Below are 18,474 nucleotides of genomic sequence, written 5' to 3'. Positions count from 1 at the left end.
TGCTTTTCTCTCCCTTAACCCCCTCTCCACACCTCCAGTGTTCGTCCCTTGTTGAAGAGAGATATTTCTGATAAATGCTGTTGTATTCCTTTCTGGAAACCAGGGTTGGTAAGTGCGGTATGTTCGGTCAATGCTAATCATTTTAAGCAGCTCTGAAGGAAATCAGAGAGGCTCTCGACTGGACTCCCCCCACCCGCACTTAGAGAGGCGAGGTCGAAAACAATAAGGCAAGTGCCTCGCCGCTTTTCTCTTCTTCGCTTGTCCTACTGACCGCCAAAGGTTCGCCCGCCTTAATCTGCGCGAGACGAACTAGCGCAGATCAAAGCTCTCGGCGGCGGCTGCAGCGACCTGGCGAGCAAACGGGCGGGATTCCAAGCAGGGTATCGTTTAACACGAGCACCGAGCTATTTAAGCCCATTGAGTAAGGTTCAGCTGTGGCTCACGCGGCGGCCGGCTAATCCATTTCTACGCGGGCAATCAGGCGTCTTTTTCGGAGATTGTTGGACTTTGACATCTTGTCAGTTGCTCCACACAATTGTCCGTGGCAAAAGGGACTGTGGGGATTATAGTCCAGATCAGAAGAAGGCAAGGTCGCCTCCGCCGTGTTCGGGTTATTTTCTCTCCGGTGGCTCCCCGGAACCGGTTCTTTGGATTGTGTCCAAAGGCTGCCTCATCTCCGTTTCTGCATACTAACCAATCTCTTGACTTGTTCAGCAATAACGTGCGTAGGGTGTGTACATGTAAAAGTCTGGAAAGCGGGGTGCCCAAAATGCGCTTCCTCCCTTCCTTCCCTCTCTCCGTGCTGCCCTGCTTATAACGCAACCCTGCTCTGGTTTCTGCTAAAGCCGTCACTTCAGAAGGTTTTGTACGGCGATCCCAACAAGGAACCGGGATCACCACCAGCACTTTGGCGGGGGCGGCTGCGGGGGCAGCATCCCACATCTGCGTGTGCAGTTGAAGAAAGTGGGTGGGGCTTCGTCGGGATCGCTGGGCAAAAAAGCCACGCTCTTTTCGGATTGGCCGTCTTTAGGTGTTATGTCACGTCCGGCGGGGAAGCCTTGCCTTGTTGTGGAGCCGCCTCTTTCTGGTTCTGGCTGCGCTTGCAGGTGCTGCTGCTGCTGCTGCTGTTTGCTGCCGTTTCGTGCCGCCGCCGCCGCCACCACCACAGTCGGCGGGCGCAGCGGAGTCATCGAGGCGTGCGTGCGCGGGCGCGCGCGACTCACTCCTGCCTGGGAGAGCTGCGCTTAGTCCGGTTGGGGAGAAGAGCGCCTGGTGCCGCTTCTTCTCCTTCGTCGTTTTCCGCGCTCAAACTTCCCTCCCAGACTTATAACCATTTCCCCATCTTTATTAGCATCATTTGGTTTCTCCATACTCTGGTCAAGATTTGAAAGATGCAACGTCTCCTTTTTAACTGTGCTTTTTAAAAAAACCAAAAACAAAGGATTTTTTTTTCCTAAAAAAATAATCATCATCACACACTGCATACAAAAGCTCCGTTTGGGTTTTTTTTTTTCTCCCTTTTCTTCTCCCTGTGCAACCTCCTTTCTCCATTTGTTTTTGTTTTTTGGGAAGCGATCTCTGGAGCCGGCACGCGAATTTCCTTCGCCGGGATCTGCTTTTCTGAGAGTGGCCGTTGAGCATTTATATCGAAGTTCAGCCTCTTCCCAACCTTTCACCTCTTTGCTTTGGAAAGCGCGCCCCTTGGCCGCCTCTTCCCTGTCTGGAAGTGGCCTGACCCCCGCCGCTGACTTGGCCACCTTGTGCGCTGCGCGCTGCGATTGTATTGTTCGCCGCCTCCCCCCTGAAAGGGCTTGCTTGTTGCCAGCGTGGGAGAAAAAGGAAGGCATCCGTAGGGAGGGATGCCCAGCGGAAGGAGGGGTTGAGCGATCACCTCCCCGCCACCAGCAAGAGCTCTTGAAAAGAGAGTACCGAGCGGCACGCGGAGACCGGCGGGACGCTGCTCCTCTTCTTCTTCTTCTTCTTTTTTTCCCCCCTCCCTCAGCGGCGTCTGCAGGTTCCTTTCAGACGAGGAGGGATTGGGGCAGGCGGCAGGATGCGTTTCTTCCCGGAGGGATTTTGGCTACTGTGGGTCGCCGCGACCTGTTCGGCCAGGACTGAAGGTGGCAACAAAGCGAGGAGCTGCTCTGAGCTCCGGCAACTCTATGGAGCGAAAGGATTCAGCCCGAACGTGGTTCCCCAGGCGGAGATCTCCGGTGAGTAAAGCTGCCTTTGCGTCCCTTCTCCTTCTCCCCTCCGCCCCCGCCCGGCTTCTGCAAGGCGAACAAAGGGATTTCTAGCCGCTTTAACGGGAAAGCCTGCCGCCCACTTCCAATAGTCTGAGGAGAGACTGAGATGGTTCTGGGGTGCCGGGTTCAGGCAGGCGGATTGAGGGTCGGGAAGCCTACTTGAAAAGAAAAAGAAAAAAAGGGTTGGGGGAGAGAGCAAATCGGTTTCAGCAGCTGAGCTTTCGCTAATGGGGAGGAAAAGTCTTCGGGCAAGTGCTGTTTTCTCCCTGAATAAGCGCGGCTGGGATAAGGAATCGAGCTTTTAGATATGACTTGGAGAATGTCCCGGGTATTTTTCAGAGCTTAAGCCACGAACAGTGTCCCGTCCGTTTAAGAGGTCCGGTTTGGATCTTTACATTCCCTGGATTTTTAAATAAGGAGGGCTGATTGTAGTGCATAGATGCTATTCTAATCAGTTTGGGTCCATTGTTTTTTTTTTTTTTTAATGTTAACGTCTCTAGCAATAGCTTGGCTCTGGGGGAACTTCCCATCATCTCCCATTTTATTGTGCAGTGCTTTTTTTTTTCTTTTTATTAAACCCAGTTTTGCCAATACTCTGTTAAACTTTCTGAAACCGTGCAGGGTTACAAGCACCATCCTTCTCCAGGATCAGGGAGGGTACTAAAAGTGATTCTAAACAGCCTGGACTGCCAGGAAGTTTAATATGTGGATAGTCTGTTCTTCCTAAACCAGCTTTGAAGCCAAGACTGAAATCTTCGTGAAAATGCCTCTGTCAAACATTTCCTTTAAATCTAGAGCTGGTGGCTTTTGCTCACATTTAACACTGCTTCTGTCTCAAAAATGTATCTTTTGAATTATATTTACTAGGAAGATATTTTCTTACTTCTTCCCATTCTCCTCCCACTCTTTGCTGCATGATATTGGGGGAAAGATGTGATTTGCTGGCATAGTTTTAAAAATAAAACACTGTTCATAGCATGTGGCTATTATAATGCTTGAGAAAATTTGAGTCAGGAGTCTAGTAGTGGATAGTGAGAAAAGTTGTGATTGGTTGCAAAGTTAGAGAATGCCATAAGGTAATAAGAGATGGTATGTTTCATCCCGTTTGGGGAAGATTAAAGACCAGCTGACAATTTAAAAAAGAAAAAGACACAAATGCTAACTAGGTTGTTTGAAATCTGTAGTTGAAGATAGCAAGAACTCCCCTTTCAAGTTTATTGAATAATATAATTTGACTATCGTGCTTTCTTTCCACAGCTTTCTTTTTTTGTAGTCCTCATACTTATAGAAATTTATAAATTGAAAAAAATCATATATGCTGGCATCTAAGAACTTTTCTATTGAAACTCAGCAGCAGATTACTTCAGAGTAAGGATGACTTTGATCATTCAAATTCTGCTTCTCAGTCAATTTTACATTGTTTGCATAGAAATACATTTCTGTGATAGTTCTAAATAAATTATACTATAGAGGGTCATTTTTAGTTTTTAGGCATTCGATGTCGGCTAGTAGTTTATACAGAAGCATCTTCTGTTGTTTGAGCTTAGGTTCAGATCAAACTGAAGTTCTAAAAGAATGTTTGCTTCTCATATAGGACTGAACTGTCCCCTACAGAATGATTTCAGTTGTCTGATGCATCCTCATTAATTGTAATACTGGATTTCCTCAGTTTTGAAATAGTCTTAAGTATTGTATAAGGAGCAAAGATCTTATAGGGCACTTGAATAAATGCTGACTTTTCTTTTTAACTTTCTGCAGTAAGGATATTGGTTGCTGTATGAAACTCTAATCTTGTTCAAAAATGCTTGGGAGAAAATTGTTTACAAGTCTGTAGTAAAATAAACATGCTTAGGATAGACTTATCTGCCCTGTATCTGCAGCTGCCCACATGGAATAAGTAAAACTTCTTATAGTTAAAATAGTATATTTTGTTTCTTGGCTGTATTCAGACTGATGCAAAATCAGAAAAGAAAACTAACTAAAAATTGAATTTGTATGTTTGATTTTTAAAAAGTTGGGCTGGTGGTATGTTGGTATGTTAAGAGAAAACATTTGGATGCTTCACTTATCACTTTGCTATTTAGTGAGAGGGTTCCTATTTATTTATTTATTTATTTGAAATAGTTGTATGGCTGTCAAAGTGATTCAGGGTGGCTTACATTAAATTCAGTATAGCTCAAGAGAAAGACTACAAAACCACAATACATAAATATAATGATAATAAAATAGTGATCCAAACAAATAATAGGATTACACCAGTTTTTGCTAGCAGATTGACTCTATAATGAGAAATAATAATTAAAACACTCATATTTTTTTCTGAATGTGGATTTGGTTTTAAACTTAAGAGAGATTGCAATTGATATATGGGTGTAAATCCAGATCCTTTGAGCTTAGACCTTTTAAATACAGAAAGATGTATAGAGGTTTGTAACTACCTCTCTTTAGCTGAATTCATTCCAGACTCAGAAACCAAACCACTCACCTCCACTTCCAAAACTATGAAATAATGTGGCTTATCTATAGCCTAAATCAATTTGATTGATTTACACTATGTCCTTCCTCACATAGCTGCAGGCAACATATAGAAATAAGCCAGCCAAAGTCACTTCAACAGGAAGATGGGTGGCATATAAATTAATTAATAACAAACAAACAAACAAACAAATAAATAAATAAATTCAGGCAATTCTTTTATTATTTTATTCATTCAAAAAAGCCTTATGTTTGGTTCAAAGTTACCCATCAATGTCTAAGTCTGAAGTCTTAACGAGTATATTGGTCCTCTATATTACACTGGTCATGCTGGCCACATGACCACAGAGACATCTTCGACAGCGCTGATTCTTCTGCTTTGTAACAGGAATACCGCCCCCTAGAGCTGGAAATGACTAGCACATATGTGCGAAGTGAACCTATACCTTTACCTGTTACACTGGTGAGATTAACTTCTATACGCTGATGACATTACAGCTCCCAGAAACTCAACTTCTACTTAGTTGATTGTGCTGGTGGTTGAAGAGAGAGAGAGAAAAAGAGATGAGGGCTTAATGCTTGGGGTGCTTGGATAACGTAATGTTGAGCCTGCTTACTTGGGACAGTGCCATGGTAAAAATTATAGCACTGAAAGAAAGACATGAGAAAGATTGCCAGCAACTGGAGAAGGTAGGAGAGTTAATGGAAGGGAAACTTACCTAGAGGTGAACTCTGCTTACTCTTGTATTTAATACTGCTTTCCTTTATACTTTAAAAGCCTTTGAAGCCATCATAATTCATAACCCGAGTCTAAAAAATGTAAACAGAATCTACATTATATATACAGAACATATTAAGGCAGAATAACTGATATAGCCCCTTTGACGTCCATAAATTTACCTGATCCACCTGATTTTAATGTTAAAAAATCCATTTTTAACATCGGGAAATGGCACGCTACAGGACTACAGCTTCCCCCAGCATCGTTTGTAAAACTACTTCTGGGTTGTACATAGCCCCCCTAGCAAGATCTGGCATGTTCAAAAGCAAAGTGCCTGAGACTAGATTAGTCCATTACAATAAATGACAGAATAACAGAGGTGCCATCCATTACCTCCACTGAGATACAAATGGCTCTCAGTCCAGGGGAACATTAAGGCAGGAGAGCATAATTGGTATCTAAGGTATACCAGCAACATAAGTATCTTATCAGAGCTATGCCCTTGAATCTCTGGCTATAAGCATTCTGGTTCAAGTATCACACTGAGTAAAGGTGCAGAAAAAGACAAATGGAAATGAAGGAGAGAAAAAAGAATGGAAGTATGCTTTGCTATAAACCATCTGCTTACAGCACTGCCAGCTGTGTGCTGAAAAGGGAATTCTTCAAGTTGATGGTTGTCATGTGCACTTCAAATTGGTAAGAACAAGGATGTCCAACCTTTTGGCTTGCCTGGATCGCATTGAATAAAGAGGAATTGTCTTGGGCTGCATATAAAATATATAACATGGCTAATGCATATAAATCACATAATAATGTTAAAAGTTTATGATCTTGTGGGGCTTCACTACTAGCTGTCCATGAACCTTGTGTGGTCCATAAGCCTTGATTTCGATATGCCTGGGTAAGAATAAAGACTATAGAAAGTCATACTTGTGTTGTACTAATATCAGTTTAGTATGAACACAAGTTTCACCATGTTTTGCTACAGCATGTGATTTAGACAGTCAGAGAACTGTTGTAGATTTTATAATGGGAATTGCTAATGTTCATAACAGGAAAACCCACATGTAAATACTCATATGTTACAAAAAGCTCTCTTCATAGTCAATTCTGTTTTCTTAATTTTTAACTTATTTGTTCCTTACAGAGAAATCCTTCATATTCTTCTGCCTTTCCTGTAAATCTTTCTCAACTGATAAACATTTTGCAATTATTATAGCTTCCTTTATTGGAGCTGTAAACAAACTATTCTTTAGGTTCCCAAATATAGTGATCTTTCTGAATTCATGACTCAAATTATAATTAAACACCCCATGGAGATACTATTACGAGTTTGTTTGTTTTCTGCTACCCAACTCCAGTATTTTGTTGCCAATCTCATTGTACGCATGTTGTACTCTGACAATAAAGGTAATAAGATATTTATATAGAGTAAGAATTGGCAGTAGATTGCCACTGTACAAATACATTGATAATTAAGAGCTCCTCCTGTTCTGTTTATTCTTCTGTTATTTCAGTTGCTTGGGAATTGAATGTGATTACATATGAACTTTTTTTTTTACTTTGATTTCAACTGACTTGGTACAGAATATGTAGAAAGGTACTATAACTCTAGTTAAGGTGTACAGCAGGAGCCAGCAATAGCTGAGCTTGGGAGGGCCACGCAGTTGGGTGTCCTTGGGTCAGTTAGTCTTTCTTAGCCCTAGAAGAGAGGTAGTGGCAAAACCCTCCCAAAATCTTGCCAACAAAACTGCAGGGATTGTCTAGGCCAAGGGCGTCAAGGCCCGTGGACTGGATGCAGCCCATGGGGTGCTTAAATCTAGCCTGTGGGGCCAGCCCGGATATAGCAAATTGCTCTGGCAGCCAAAACAGGACACGGGGGTCACACATGGCCCCATTTTCGGCCTGGACAGCGCATGGCCTTCCCATGCCCTGTTTGCAGCCTGGACAACCTCTTGCAGTACTCTGCCGGCCAAAATGGGGCACAGGGGGGCTGCATGTGCCCCCATACCCTGTTTTGGCCAGCAGAGTGCTGCAGGAGGCATCCATCCCGTCTCCCCCCTCCCAGGTGGCCCGCGGAGAAGGACATGTGGATCCGGCCCTCGAAGAAATCCAGTTTGACACCCCCAGTCTAGGCAGTAACCAAGAGACAAAAAGACTTAAAAAAATGGGTACATAGGCAATGTTCATACAGTAATGATTTTATCTTCATTATTTAAGGGTTACCCTACTATTTACATGAACTGGGTTGGGTTTTTTGTTTTGCTCACAACAAAGTTTTAAAGTCAAAGAGGAACTTGCAGCTAAGAGAAGTATTCTACATGATGTAACATAGGAATCAGTAGCAAAATGCCTTCAAATACCAAACTACTGCAATGCATCTGAGTGTTGTACATACAATTTCCATATTAAATAAAAATAATGTCAGAAAATGAATTCTGGGACTGAAATAAGATGGAGACTGGGCTTCCCCCAGAATTCTATGACCATTTTTTAAAATAAAACTGCAGAATATTGAGTGCAGATATATTAATTGGGCAAAACCCACTCTTTCAATTTTACTTTTATACATGTTGAATTGTGGATTTCTAATAAAGAGCCTTTCTCATTTGTTATAACTGGGTTGTTCAAGGCCATTTTTTAACTCCATGATTTTTGCAAGATATACTGAAATTCTTGTTCTAAATGTTATCTGTACTCATTCATGGCAAGAGAAAACATTCTGGATTTCACAATTTGTTTAGATTAATTTATTCTAGATAAGTTGCAATTTGTATTGGAGAATAATAAGATCCAAAAACAGCCTGCCTCTCAGCATAAGTCACACTGTAAGTAAGATCTCTAAATTTGATAAATAAATAAGCGCTATCAACCCATATTTTAATTTGCTTAAGTATATATTGTGCACAATATCACATGGTTACCAAACCCAGTTCCACAGTTTGAACAATTTGTGTTCTTAGAATTCTCCAGGAACCACAAAAGCCATCACTGTGCTTATACAGAAGTTTCTTCAAAACCTTTTAAGTATCAAAACGTAAGAAACAAGAAAAAAGCTTTGAAGTAATCAATACGCTTTGTCAAGGCAAATTTTGCCTCAGAAATGCCCACTTGACTCCAAAGTACAAACTTCTGTGTAGAAGTCAGTCTAAATTGCTTTGCCTTTACCCTCTCCTGTATCAATGCCTCAGAAGACAAGTAATCTGTAGCCAAATATTATTCTTGTTTTAGTCCACTGGTTCAATAGTATTTATACTCTAAATCTCAGCAGGCACATGTTTCCATCCCAAATCTCAGCAGGTACATGTTGTTTTGCAGGGCAGGAAGGAATCAAATGCAAAAGAAAAGGTGAAATTTAAACATAAGGATAGAAACATGTCAGATGAATTTCAATATTACATGGCACATGGCCATGGGTACTGACTGATGGTAGAGAAACTGAATGATTTCCTTCATTCCAAATGGAGAACTGTTTCGATTTTTGCTTGTATTTTACTTCAATGTGTATCTACATGGAAAGCTGCTCCTGTGAATTGGAAGACCATTTCTGATACTTCGGAGATCTTTTGCATTAAATGTATGCACATTAATGTGAAGCAACATTTTCTTGTGGCAGTGCAAGTTCAGTGAGTTAAATCATCCCTTTTTATTGTTTTATTGTTAATGGTGATATAAAGGGAAGATGGGTACATGTCAATATTATTTATCAGTAAAGTACAGTATTCAGAACTAACTATCCCACAACCACCTCTTCTTTCCTAATTAATATGTAATGGGGTTTTTGTGCATGAATTTAGATATATTGAGATCTATGTCATTATCTATAAATGAAAATGTATAGCACATGACAAATGCTCATGCCTATCCATTTCATTATTTTCTTATGGTTTTACTTGGAGGTCAAAATATCAAGATTATGACAATGCCCATATTGTTTCAAATGAGTGATGTATTAGTCATTTTCCCCCCTGCCTTTTCCCACAGACGTTCCTACATGGACAACTGGCATCCTACAGTTATTTTTATAAAATGAATTATGTTAATTATGCTTAACCTAAAATTTCAAATAGCTCTTCATAAATGTAAAGTTTATGCTGTGTTTGTTAAATCATATTTCTACACTTTTTAAAAATAACTGAGAACAATGTTTCATAGCAGCACTTCTATGCTGCTCTGAGGTGTGGTGTTAATAGTAGATAGATGTTTTGCTCATATAAGGTCCAAAGCATTTCTATAATTTAAAAAATATATATACAGATCAGTCAGAAACCTACCCATATTCCACAGGTTTTAGCGGTTGGATAGGGATGTATGTCTTAGATTTGTTCAATTTTCTTTGTCAAAGTTTCATTATTTGCATTTTTTGTAAATGTATTTGCATTTTTGTTTTTTGTATTTGTCTAAGGTGTATGTTTTAGTATGTATTGCTCACAACATGCAATTATTTTGTACATCATTTGAATTTCAAACTACCTTTCAAAAGTGTAAAAATGCAACAGTTTGTCATATAATTTTATTCTGAATCCTATATAAAAATGTAAGAATTTGTCAAATAAATTCCGTCCCTTATCTAGGAGGGCATGTAAGTTTTTCCAGTTCTTAAAAATGGTAGTTCAGAATTCTAAAGAACATCTGATCATGATTATTTTTAATTTAAATTTTGAGACCAAAACTGTGTCTAAACATATGCCTTCAGCCTTTTTTTTTTTTTGGATCTTCTTTTAAATAGCTGAAACTGCAGTTCTCTCTGGGAAACTATGAAATTCACTTACATCTTTTAAATTATTGGTGTAAAGCAATGACTCTGCTACAGAAAAGATTACTCCAAATGTGCTGGCTAAAACAAACTCACCCATGCAAAGCTAAGCCCAAATACATGCTGTCACAAGATAGTACAGATGATTCACACACATATATGTTTTTCCTGTTTGCAGTAATCTAGGAAGTGCTTACCTTAAAATAAATGTGTATAAAAGGGGGTCAGGCAGTAGTCTTTCTTGAGCAGTTGCATATCCTGCTTCACATAGAGCATGTTTAGCTATGGCCTTTAATGTTATTTAATCAATCTGAAAAAGTATGCTTAGAGAAAACTCTCACCCCTCTCTGGTTTCAATTAGTTCCTAGATGGAAGAGATCATGATACTTCTTACTATTTTCAGAAATGGGAAATGGAAGATTTGTCCTGCTACTGATTTTGTTCCTTTGTAATGAAAAGTGTAGGGATCACATTTCTCCCAGAGTTGTTAAAGGGAAATGGGCATTAATCTAGTTTAATAATACTATTGCTTCCTTTCAAATAATAACTTGAACCAAAATAAAATTCTTTAACATATGACTAAAACTGTTCTGTGTATAAAAAATCATGTGCTTGCCTGCATGATTTGTATTAAATGTTTTATCATATGAGTACATGATGTTGTAGTAATCTTGTCTCAGTGTTTTATATACCAATTTATATGGAAGAGTTATGCCTTTCTGTTTAATCCCTCTCATCCTGAACACATTGACATTCATTTTCTTAATATTTCTTAAGTATTAAGTGGTGCAGTACTGTCAGATCATTGCATAATATGTTGATACCCTCTAATGCGTAATAAACAGGTTGAACTATAGTTTCAGTGCCGGCTCTTGCCATTTAACTAACATACTGAATATTTAAATTTATCAAATATAATCTACAAATAAGAATTAATAAGTAGTCTGGATATTAAAAAAAATAGGAGGCATTTACATTTTATCTCTTCTTACATTCTCAAGAAGGAAGCCACATTGCTGAGCCATTCATAATGTTATTTTGTTTCTTTTTTATTATAAGGACCAAATTTTTCTGATCCACACTCAGATGTAAACTTTTCATAGTGCTGTGTCAGTGATGGCTGCTGCTACGAGGTGTTAAAGCATATTGCAGCAGTCAGTCAGTATCATTGTTCTCATATTTCTCTATTTATTTCTTCCTCACTTGGTTTATTGTCCAAATGTATCATTCTCTTTCAAGACTTCCTTAATATGCCAAGCCCCTATTGGGTTGTTCTGATTTATTTCTAAAAATGATTTTTGTACTTTGTGGGCTTCATTGCTCTCTGATATATAGTTGGCGCTCTTTGGGCTACCTAGAGAGGCACACTTGGAGAATGAGTTGGCCGATGGGATGTGGACACATAAACCCTGTGGTAACTGTTTTATTCCTTTTAAATATTTGTGAAAACTGTAAGCTGCCTTCCAGACCCATCTGCAATAGAGGAAGTCCTTGACTTATGACTGGCCACTTAGTGACTATGCTATGTTACAGTGGACCCCCCAAAAGCTACTTACACCCCAGATTTGAAGTTGTGGCAGTTGTCTCCACCACCAACGCAGCCACAAGCCTATGGTCACATAACTGCATTTGAGTGCTTGGCAGTTTGGCCTCATTTACAGCTGTTTGCAGCATCTCACTGTGATTTATAACATTTTGGCTGGCAACTGTCATTTACTTCCAATTTCAGGAAAAAAAACACCATAGCAGACAATGGTCTTGCTTAATAACTGTGGCATTCATTAAACGACTGTGGTGTTCACTTTAGAACTGCGGTGTTTACATTACAAGTGCTGTGTTCACTTAATGACTGCTGTAAAGTGGTCATAAAATCAGCACAGGGTCATATGGTGATCTGCTAAACAACTGTCACAACTTATGACCGAAATTGTGGGCTCAATTATGGTCATAAGTTGAAGAGCAGCTGTATATTAAAATGGAAAAAAACATTTTGAGTAAGTCAATACAATTATATATATAATAAAACAAGCACAATCCTGAAATGCTCAGTGACATAAATAAATAATGATGTTTATTGGTTCTAAAATCTCAGGTGTTATATTAGTGAGAAATTGTTGAAGAATATGCTTTGTTTAAGCTGACAACAGCATTGCAATTCTTTGAAAACAAAATATTATATTGTAATAAAATTTCAGACTGGGTTTAAAAAAAAAAGTAAAGCAATATTTTGACTAAATTTCCTTTTGTTGAGTCATTCCTTATTTTTCCAGAAGAATATGTCATATAATTCTTATTTGTAAACTATATTTCCTAAATTAAATATCAAGTATATTAAATACATTTTCTTTTTCTCAATCACTTCTTTCTTTTCCAGAAGAATGTGTCATATTATTCTCAGTTGTAGATTATATTTGCAGTTCCTTCTTTTCTAGTAAATAATGAGTAAATGTTTGGTCTGATGGGTTGGTAATTTTTTTTAAAGAAAATATACCTTAAAGAAAGTATTCCTTCATAAAATAGGATTTGTATGCTCATGATTCTTATTGTTATTATCTAACCCCACATGAATGTCTTAGATAAGTTCTCTTGTGATCCTCAGGCTCTTCGGAAGTTCAATCAGTACAAAGCGAACACACCCTAAGAACCCCAAAAGGCTTGTCTGTGCATGACAAGTGACTGAGTAGTAGGCTGGGTCAGTAGGTTGCAGCTTGCAGTAACAGATGGCAAAAGTTTTAAAAGTAAAGCTACTGAATTGCATAATATAGTTTAAATGCAGCAACATAATTCATCAGTCTCATTGATAGTGCCTGTGCAAGGCTTACTGAACAGATTTCTCTAGTCTACAATATTTATTTGTGTTTTGATAAGAAGCAAGAAAGAAATTGTAAAAGTTTATCATACTAACTTTAAGCAATCAGTCATAATAGAGTTAAAAGGGACCTTGGAGGTCTTCTAGCTCAGGGGTCTCCAACCTTGGCCACTTTAAGCTTGGTGGACTTCAACTCCCAGAATTCCCTAGCCAGCAAAGCCAGCTGGGGAATTCTGAAAATTGAAGTCCTTCAGGCTTAAAGTGGCCAAGGTTGGAGACCCCTGTTCTAGCCCAACCCCCTGCTCAAGCAGGAGACCCTATACAATTTGAAACAAATGGCTATCCAGTCTCTTCTTAAAACCTCCACTGATGAAGCACCCTCAACTTCTGGAGGCAAGCTGTTCCACTGTTTAATGGTTCTCACTGTTAGGAAGTTTTTCAATAGTTCCAGGTTGGATTAATTTAATAGTTTAATAATTTAATAATAGTTCCAGGTTGGATTAATTCTGGATTAATTTCCACCTATTGTTTCTTGTCTTGCCTTCTAGTGCTTTGGAAAGTAAGTTTACCCCCTTTTTGTTGTGGCAGCCCCTCAAATACTTTATACTGCTATCTGCTTTCTCTTTCAGTGGACCTGACACTTTTGAAACAGATTTACTAGAACAATTCGATAGTTGCTATATGTGTAACCAGCCATTTATTGCATTGTATTGGCACAAACGCTGGAAGTCAGATGTTTTTGTTTGCAAAAAAAATGATATTCCTTTATAGAACTGTGAAATAGAGCATACTGTACAATTGAGCCAGTATATTTAAATGTTTATTTTAATATAATTGACTGATCCAAACTTGTACTAGATATTTAACTGATTTGTGTTTGGATGGGGTTAAGAGATAAGACCCATTATAATGCAGAAACACGACATTTAAATTTATGCCTGTGTTTCCTGATCCAAACAAGATCTGTGATGTGTTTAGTCAAGTTCTGTTTAATCTGTAGGAAGGAATAGCTTCTGAAATAAGCATTAACAATTTGTGAATAGATTTCTTATATTAACTTTATTTTGGAAAAGACTTTTTAAAAATATTATTCTTGGAGAGATCTTTTTCTTCGTATCAGGTCTTTAGAGACTTTGCAAATGTTTTGTTACCTCTTAATTAGCCTTATCTTATTCTCTCTTGGTGAGACTGTCAGTTTTGATTTTGTTGATTTTTCTTTCCATAAATAAACTTGGCTAGTCTGCTATTTATGAACTGAGCAGAAAAAATTCCCATAAATATTCATGCATATGCACGCTTCTAGTATATACAATTGTTATATGTGGTTTTTTTCTACTATGTGCACTTTTTGCCATTACTTTTTTATAGAAAAATGCAGTTTTCTCTGTATTGAGTGATATATGTAAATTAGTGTCTCCAATGTATCAATTCTGACTATTGGCAGTTAAGAAAAAAATTGGCAAGATCATCAAAAAATTCTGATGGAAATAGTTTTACTGTATACTTTAAATTGGGGGGTGTTCATGGGAGGTAGGAGAATGCTGGGAATTAGAATATTTCCAGGGGCTGAAGCTGAAAACAGGAAGTAGAGGTTTTGTGAAGCCTAGAAATGGAAGGAGAAGGATTTAAATGAATTGGATATAAAAAGGGTATGAAATCATACAAGTCAGTTGTTTGTAGTAGCTTCTTTGTGCATGATTCCTTACCAGCCAGTATTAGAGAAGCTTCAACCAAGTTCAAGATAGTTAAGAGAGGAAGTCTGACTATGTTAGAGTTGTTTAATAAGCCAGTGGTTCTCATTTGGGGCCCTCTAGGGCAGGTTTCCCCACCCCCCAGTCCACGGCATACCATCAACCTGGCTGCACAAACAAGCAACGTCCCATCCCTAGGATGCAGATAGCACACAAAACCACCCCCTCCAATCCATGGAAAAACATTTATCCACAGAATCTGTCCCTGGTACCCCAAAAGTTGAGAGCCACTGCTCTAGGGGCTCTAGGATGTTTTAATAGAACCACAGGTAAAAACATGTAGCAGAGTCAATGGCACATGCTGACAGGGCAGAGACAAGTAAAGTCTATTACACTTCAAATATTGACTTCTTGATGCCACAGAACACACATTTTCTTGTTCCAGGTCTATATCTAATAATGGAACCTGAACTTGGGGAACCATAGAAGAATAACAAGGTTGAAATAACAAGGGGGCCATGAGTGGAAAAAGATTGAGAAACACTGTAGTAATTTATATCATTGCATTCATGAGTATGTAAACCATTATAGACTGATTGACTCAAAAGCAGGTTTTTCAATCTTCAACAGAAACTTAATAGAATAGAAGATATTTCACTGGTCTAAAGCTTTATTCAGGCTCAGAATGTTATACCCTCTTCACTTCCTAAAGTATTCTGCTGCATGTGACCATGTTAATGCAATGGAGGTAGACTTTTGCTGTTTCCCCTGTTAAAAAGCAGGCTTAATGATAACCTTTCGCTCATATTACATCAGATTCAGCATTACTATAGTCATCCTTAATTTGTACTCTTAACTATTTCATGTTTGACACCACCAAATGGAGGACGTGTCTTGGGAGTATCATCTCAATAGGGTAGGTCAAGTTTGTGTTACAATGTGTGGCCAGATCTTAGATAGATCACCATCCATATCAGTTGGGAAATTCTCCCTGTATCTCTAGTAAATCCACAGAGATGGGCTGTTCGAGTGGGTGCACCACTCTTGCCAAAGAAAAATAAATAAATCAACAGATAATGGTCTAATAATCACAACACATTGGATATTATTATATGCCTCATTCTGTGACTGCCATTATTCTGTGAAACTGAGATTCAGAGCCGATAACATTTTGGAACAATTCTATAATTGCAGTTGGCATCCATGAACCCTCAACTGCAGCAATCTGAAAATATTTGTCCTGCATGCAGAGGCATTCAGAATACAGGCAGTCGCAAGAACATGTCATTTTAAAGAATTGCTTGCTTCAAAATACTTCCTGCTTTCAATAGTGAGATTTTATTATTTAGGAGGATAAAGTGAAACATTTACAAGAAGAATAATTGGTAAACCCAAAACACTTAACGTGTATAAATGGAAGCAGGGATTTGATCCCAGTGAGATTTAGTGTAAGATTAATTAATACTATATATATATATCGACCTTCAAAGCTTGATGATTCAAGAGCAGAGCTTGTTAAAGGTATAAACCATCATCTTTTTTTTTCTAATCCACATGTCTAGTTCATATTTAACTTTTATCTTTTAATACTTGAATGGCAGAATATACAATGCCAATTCAATTCTCTGACAGATTCATATTCAAATTATTGGGTAGGTAACCCCCAAAGAGGAAATCATCCATTCAGAATTCTTTTCCAAGAAAATGTCACCAATAGCGTATTAACATTGAAAAAGGTAAATATGTGGCAAAGAGAAGGAAAAATGGTTTTCATTCCACCTCTACTTGTTTAGTTATGAGAACAACTGTTCAATCTTTAAAGGATTCATCTTGCAAAAATGTATTATCTACTCCAAACAGAAATATCTTTGCTGTTCCCAGTTCTGCTTATCTTCAGCATAGCCCCTGTCATGATTCTACAATTATGAAAAAATATCCTGACATTTTTAGGTAACATTTGGAGGAATAAAGTTGTAGGCAATTTTTTTTCTCTTATCATGTCAAGAAGACTACATATATCAGGAACTGAGTTTGACTTCAGAGTTATTTACTTATTTACTTACTAAATATATAAGACCACCCAGCTCAAACAACTTGACTGAGCAATGTGTTTATTGTTGAAAACAAACAATAAATCAGAAAAATAACCATAGCATCAAAACTTGTACAGTGTGTGGTGTGTGTGTGTGTGTGTGTGTGTGTGTCATAGAAGATGGTGATGCATAATAACAAAACAACCAAAGAGGGGCCCCAAATGACTGAAAAAAAAGCCGTCTTAACAAGTTCCTAAAGGTGAACAGAGTTGGAACCTGTCTGGGGGGGACGACTTGCTTACAATTATTGTGATCATACATTCTAAATAAATATAGTCATATGTTTTAAGAAAAGATAGTCTTTCATTTCAGAAAGCTATCCTTTAAGTTTATTTGTTTTTTTGTTTTTTTCAAAAATTCACTTTTGTCGTTTACTTTCATCCTTAATTTTTACTGGACAAATGGTAGTGCTTAATTCAAAGTCATTCACATTCTTGTGAAAAAGTAAGGAGATTGAAATGAGTTGTTGAAATATGTATACCATTTGATTTTAGATATTTTTATTACAATATGCATTTTTGTGAACTTTCCTCTTTGTTTTTGAATTTTTGTTTATGAAGCAAAGTTATAAACAATTGAACATTTTTTTTCTTATGAACTTCTTAGTTTCACTTTTTCAGGTTTGTCCTTAATTCTTCCAAAAATAATCTGGTCACTGTACTTAAAATAAATGAAAATGCTTTAAAAAAATCCAGACATATGAACAATTTTTATGTTATCCATCTATTTAAGTTATATTGGGTGGTTTCTCTTGAAAATAAATGCTGGGAGTGAATGCTGTTAAAGTGTAATGCACTTCATTTTCACCACAGAAATAATGTTTTTGTATTTAGTGTATTTCTATTGTCACCATTTTCTAGGTCAGCATTCCTATTTGCAGGGCAGATAAGTAGCCTCATAGTCATAAATTAAATATTTTAGTGAGCTACTGATAACTTTTATGATGGTATTTAGGTCTGGAGAACCTAAATATAACTGAAACATAACTGGTGTATCTGTGTCATGCTAAATTGATAACAATTGTTCTCATACCTTCACTGGCAATTTTGCAGTAATCCTGAGTTACTGAATTAATGGCCTTTTTACCATTACTGAGTGAGATACCACTTTTGTTTTTCATTTACTGTAGAACATTTATGCAGCTTTATCATTCATTTCCACCTCTTTTTAAAAAATTTCTCGACAAGTTGTAAGATAAAGGTTTCTGCTGTCAGTTGTGTCTGACTCTAAGGAGCAGTGCTCACCTCTGATTCACAGCCGAAGAGCTAGCGTTGTCCAAAGACACTTCCATGGTCATATGTCCAGCATGACTATGTGTTGAAAGTGCATGGAACAATTATAGATAGTACTAATATGAAGGTTCTGAAAAGAATGTTTAGATTCAGAAAAAAAACCAGAGTACGTTCTATTACATATTATACTTGTATGTGAGATGATTTAATTAAAATTATACTTTTAATGTATAGGTGAGGCAGAACATGCATCAGTCAGTTATTTTAGTATAAAACAGCATCTGTCCATGCTAAGGAGACCCTCTATTTAAGCAAAGCAGTACAACCATTCTACTACTAAAGCAGCAAGCTACACTTTTTCATTGAGCCCCTTGAAAATGATGCTTTGATTGGACCTTTGTTGAAATAAAGGATTTTTTTTAAAAAAGGTTCCACTCTACTTATGAATATT

General features: G+C 37.9%; 1 protein-coding gene across 1 annotated transcript in view; it reads left to right on the top strand.

The window, feature by feature from the left end:
- The first annotated feature begins 1,078 nt into the window (after positions 1-1,078).
- The window catches only part of GPC1 (glypican 1), a 194,092-nt gene continuing 176,696 nt past the window's right edge, over positions 1,079-18,474 (top strand). Inside the window, exon 1 of the mRNA XM_026694963.2 lies at positions 1,079-2,213. Within this exon, the coding sequence (XP_026550748.1) occupies positions 2,054-2,213 (160 nt within the window). The 5' untranslated portion in view covers positions 1,079-2,053. The remainder of the gene's footprint in view (positions 2,214-18,474) is intronic.

Source organism: Notechis scutatus, chromosome 4 (genome assembly GCF_049901735.1).
Source record: "Notechis scutatus isolate UNSWTSFEM ecotype Mainland chromosome 4, rNotScu1.2, whole genome shotgun sequence".
Classification (NCBI taxonomy): domain Eukaryota; kingdom Metazoa; phylum Chordata; class Lepidosauria; order Squamata; family Elapidae; genus Notechis; species Notechis scutatus.
Note: the sequence above shows the minus strand (reverse complement) of the source record. Positions and strands in the feature narration are given on the sequence as shown.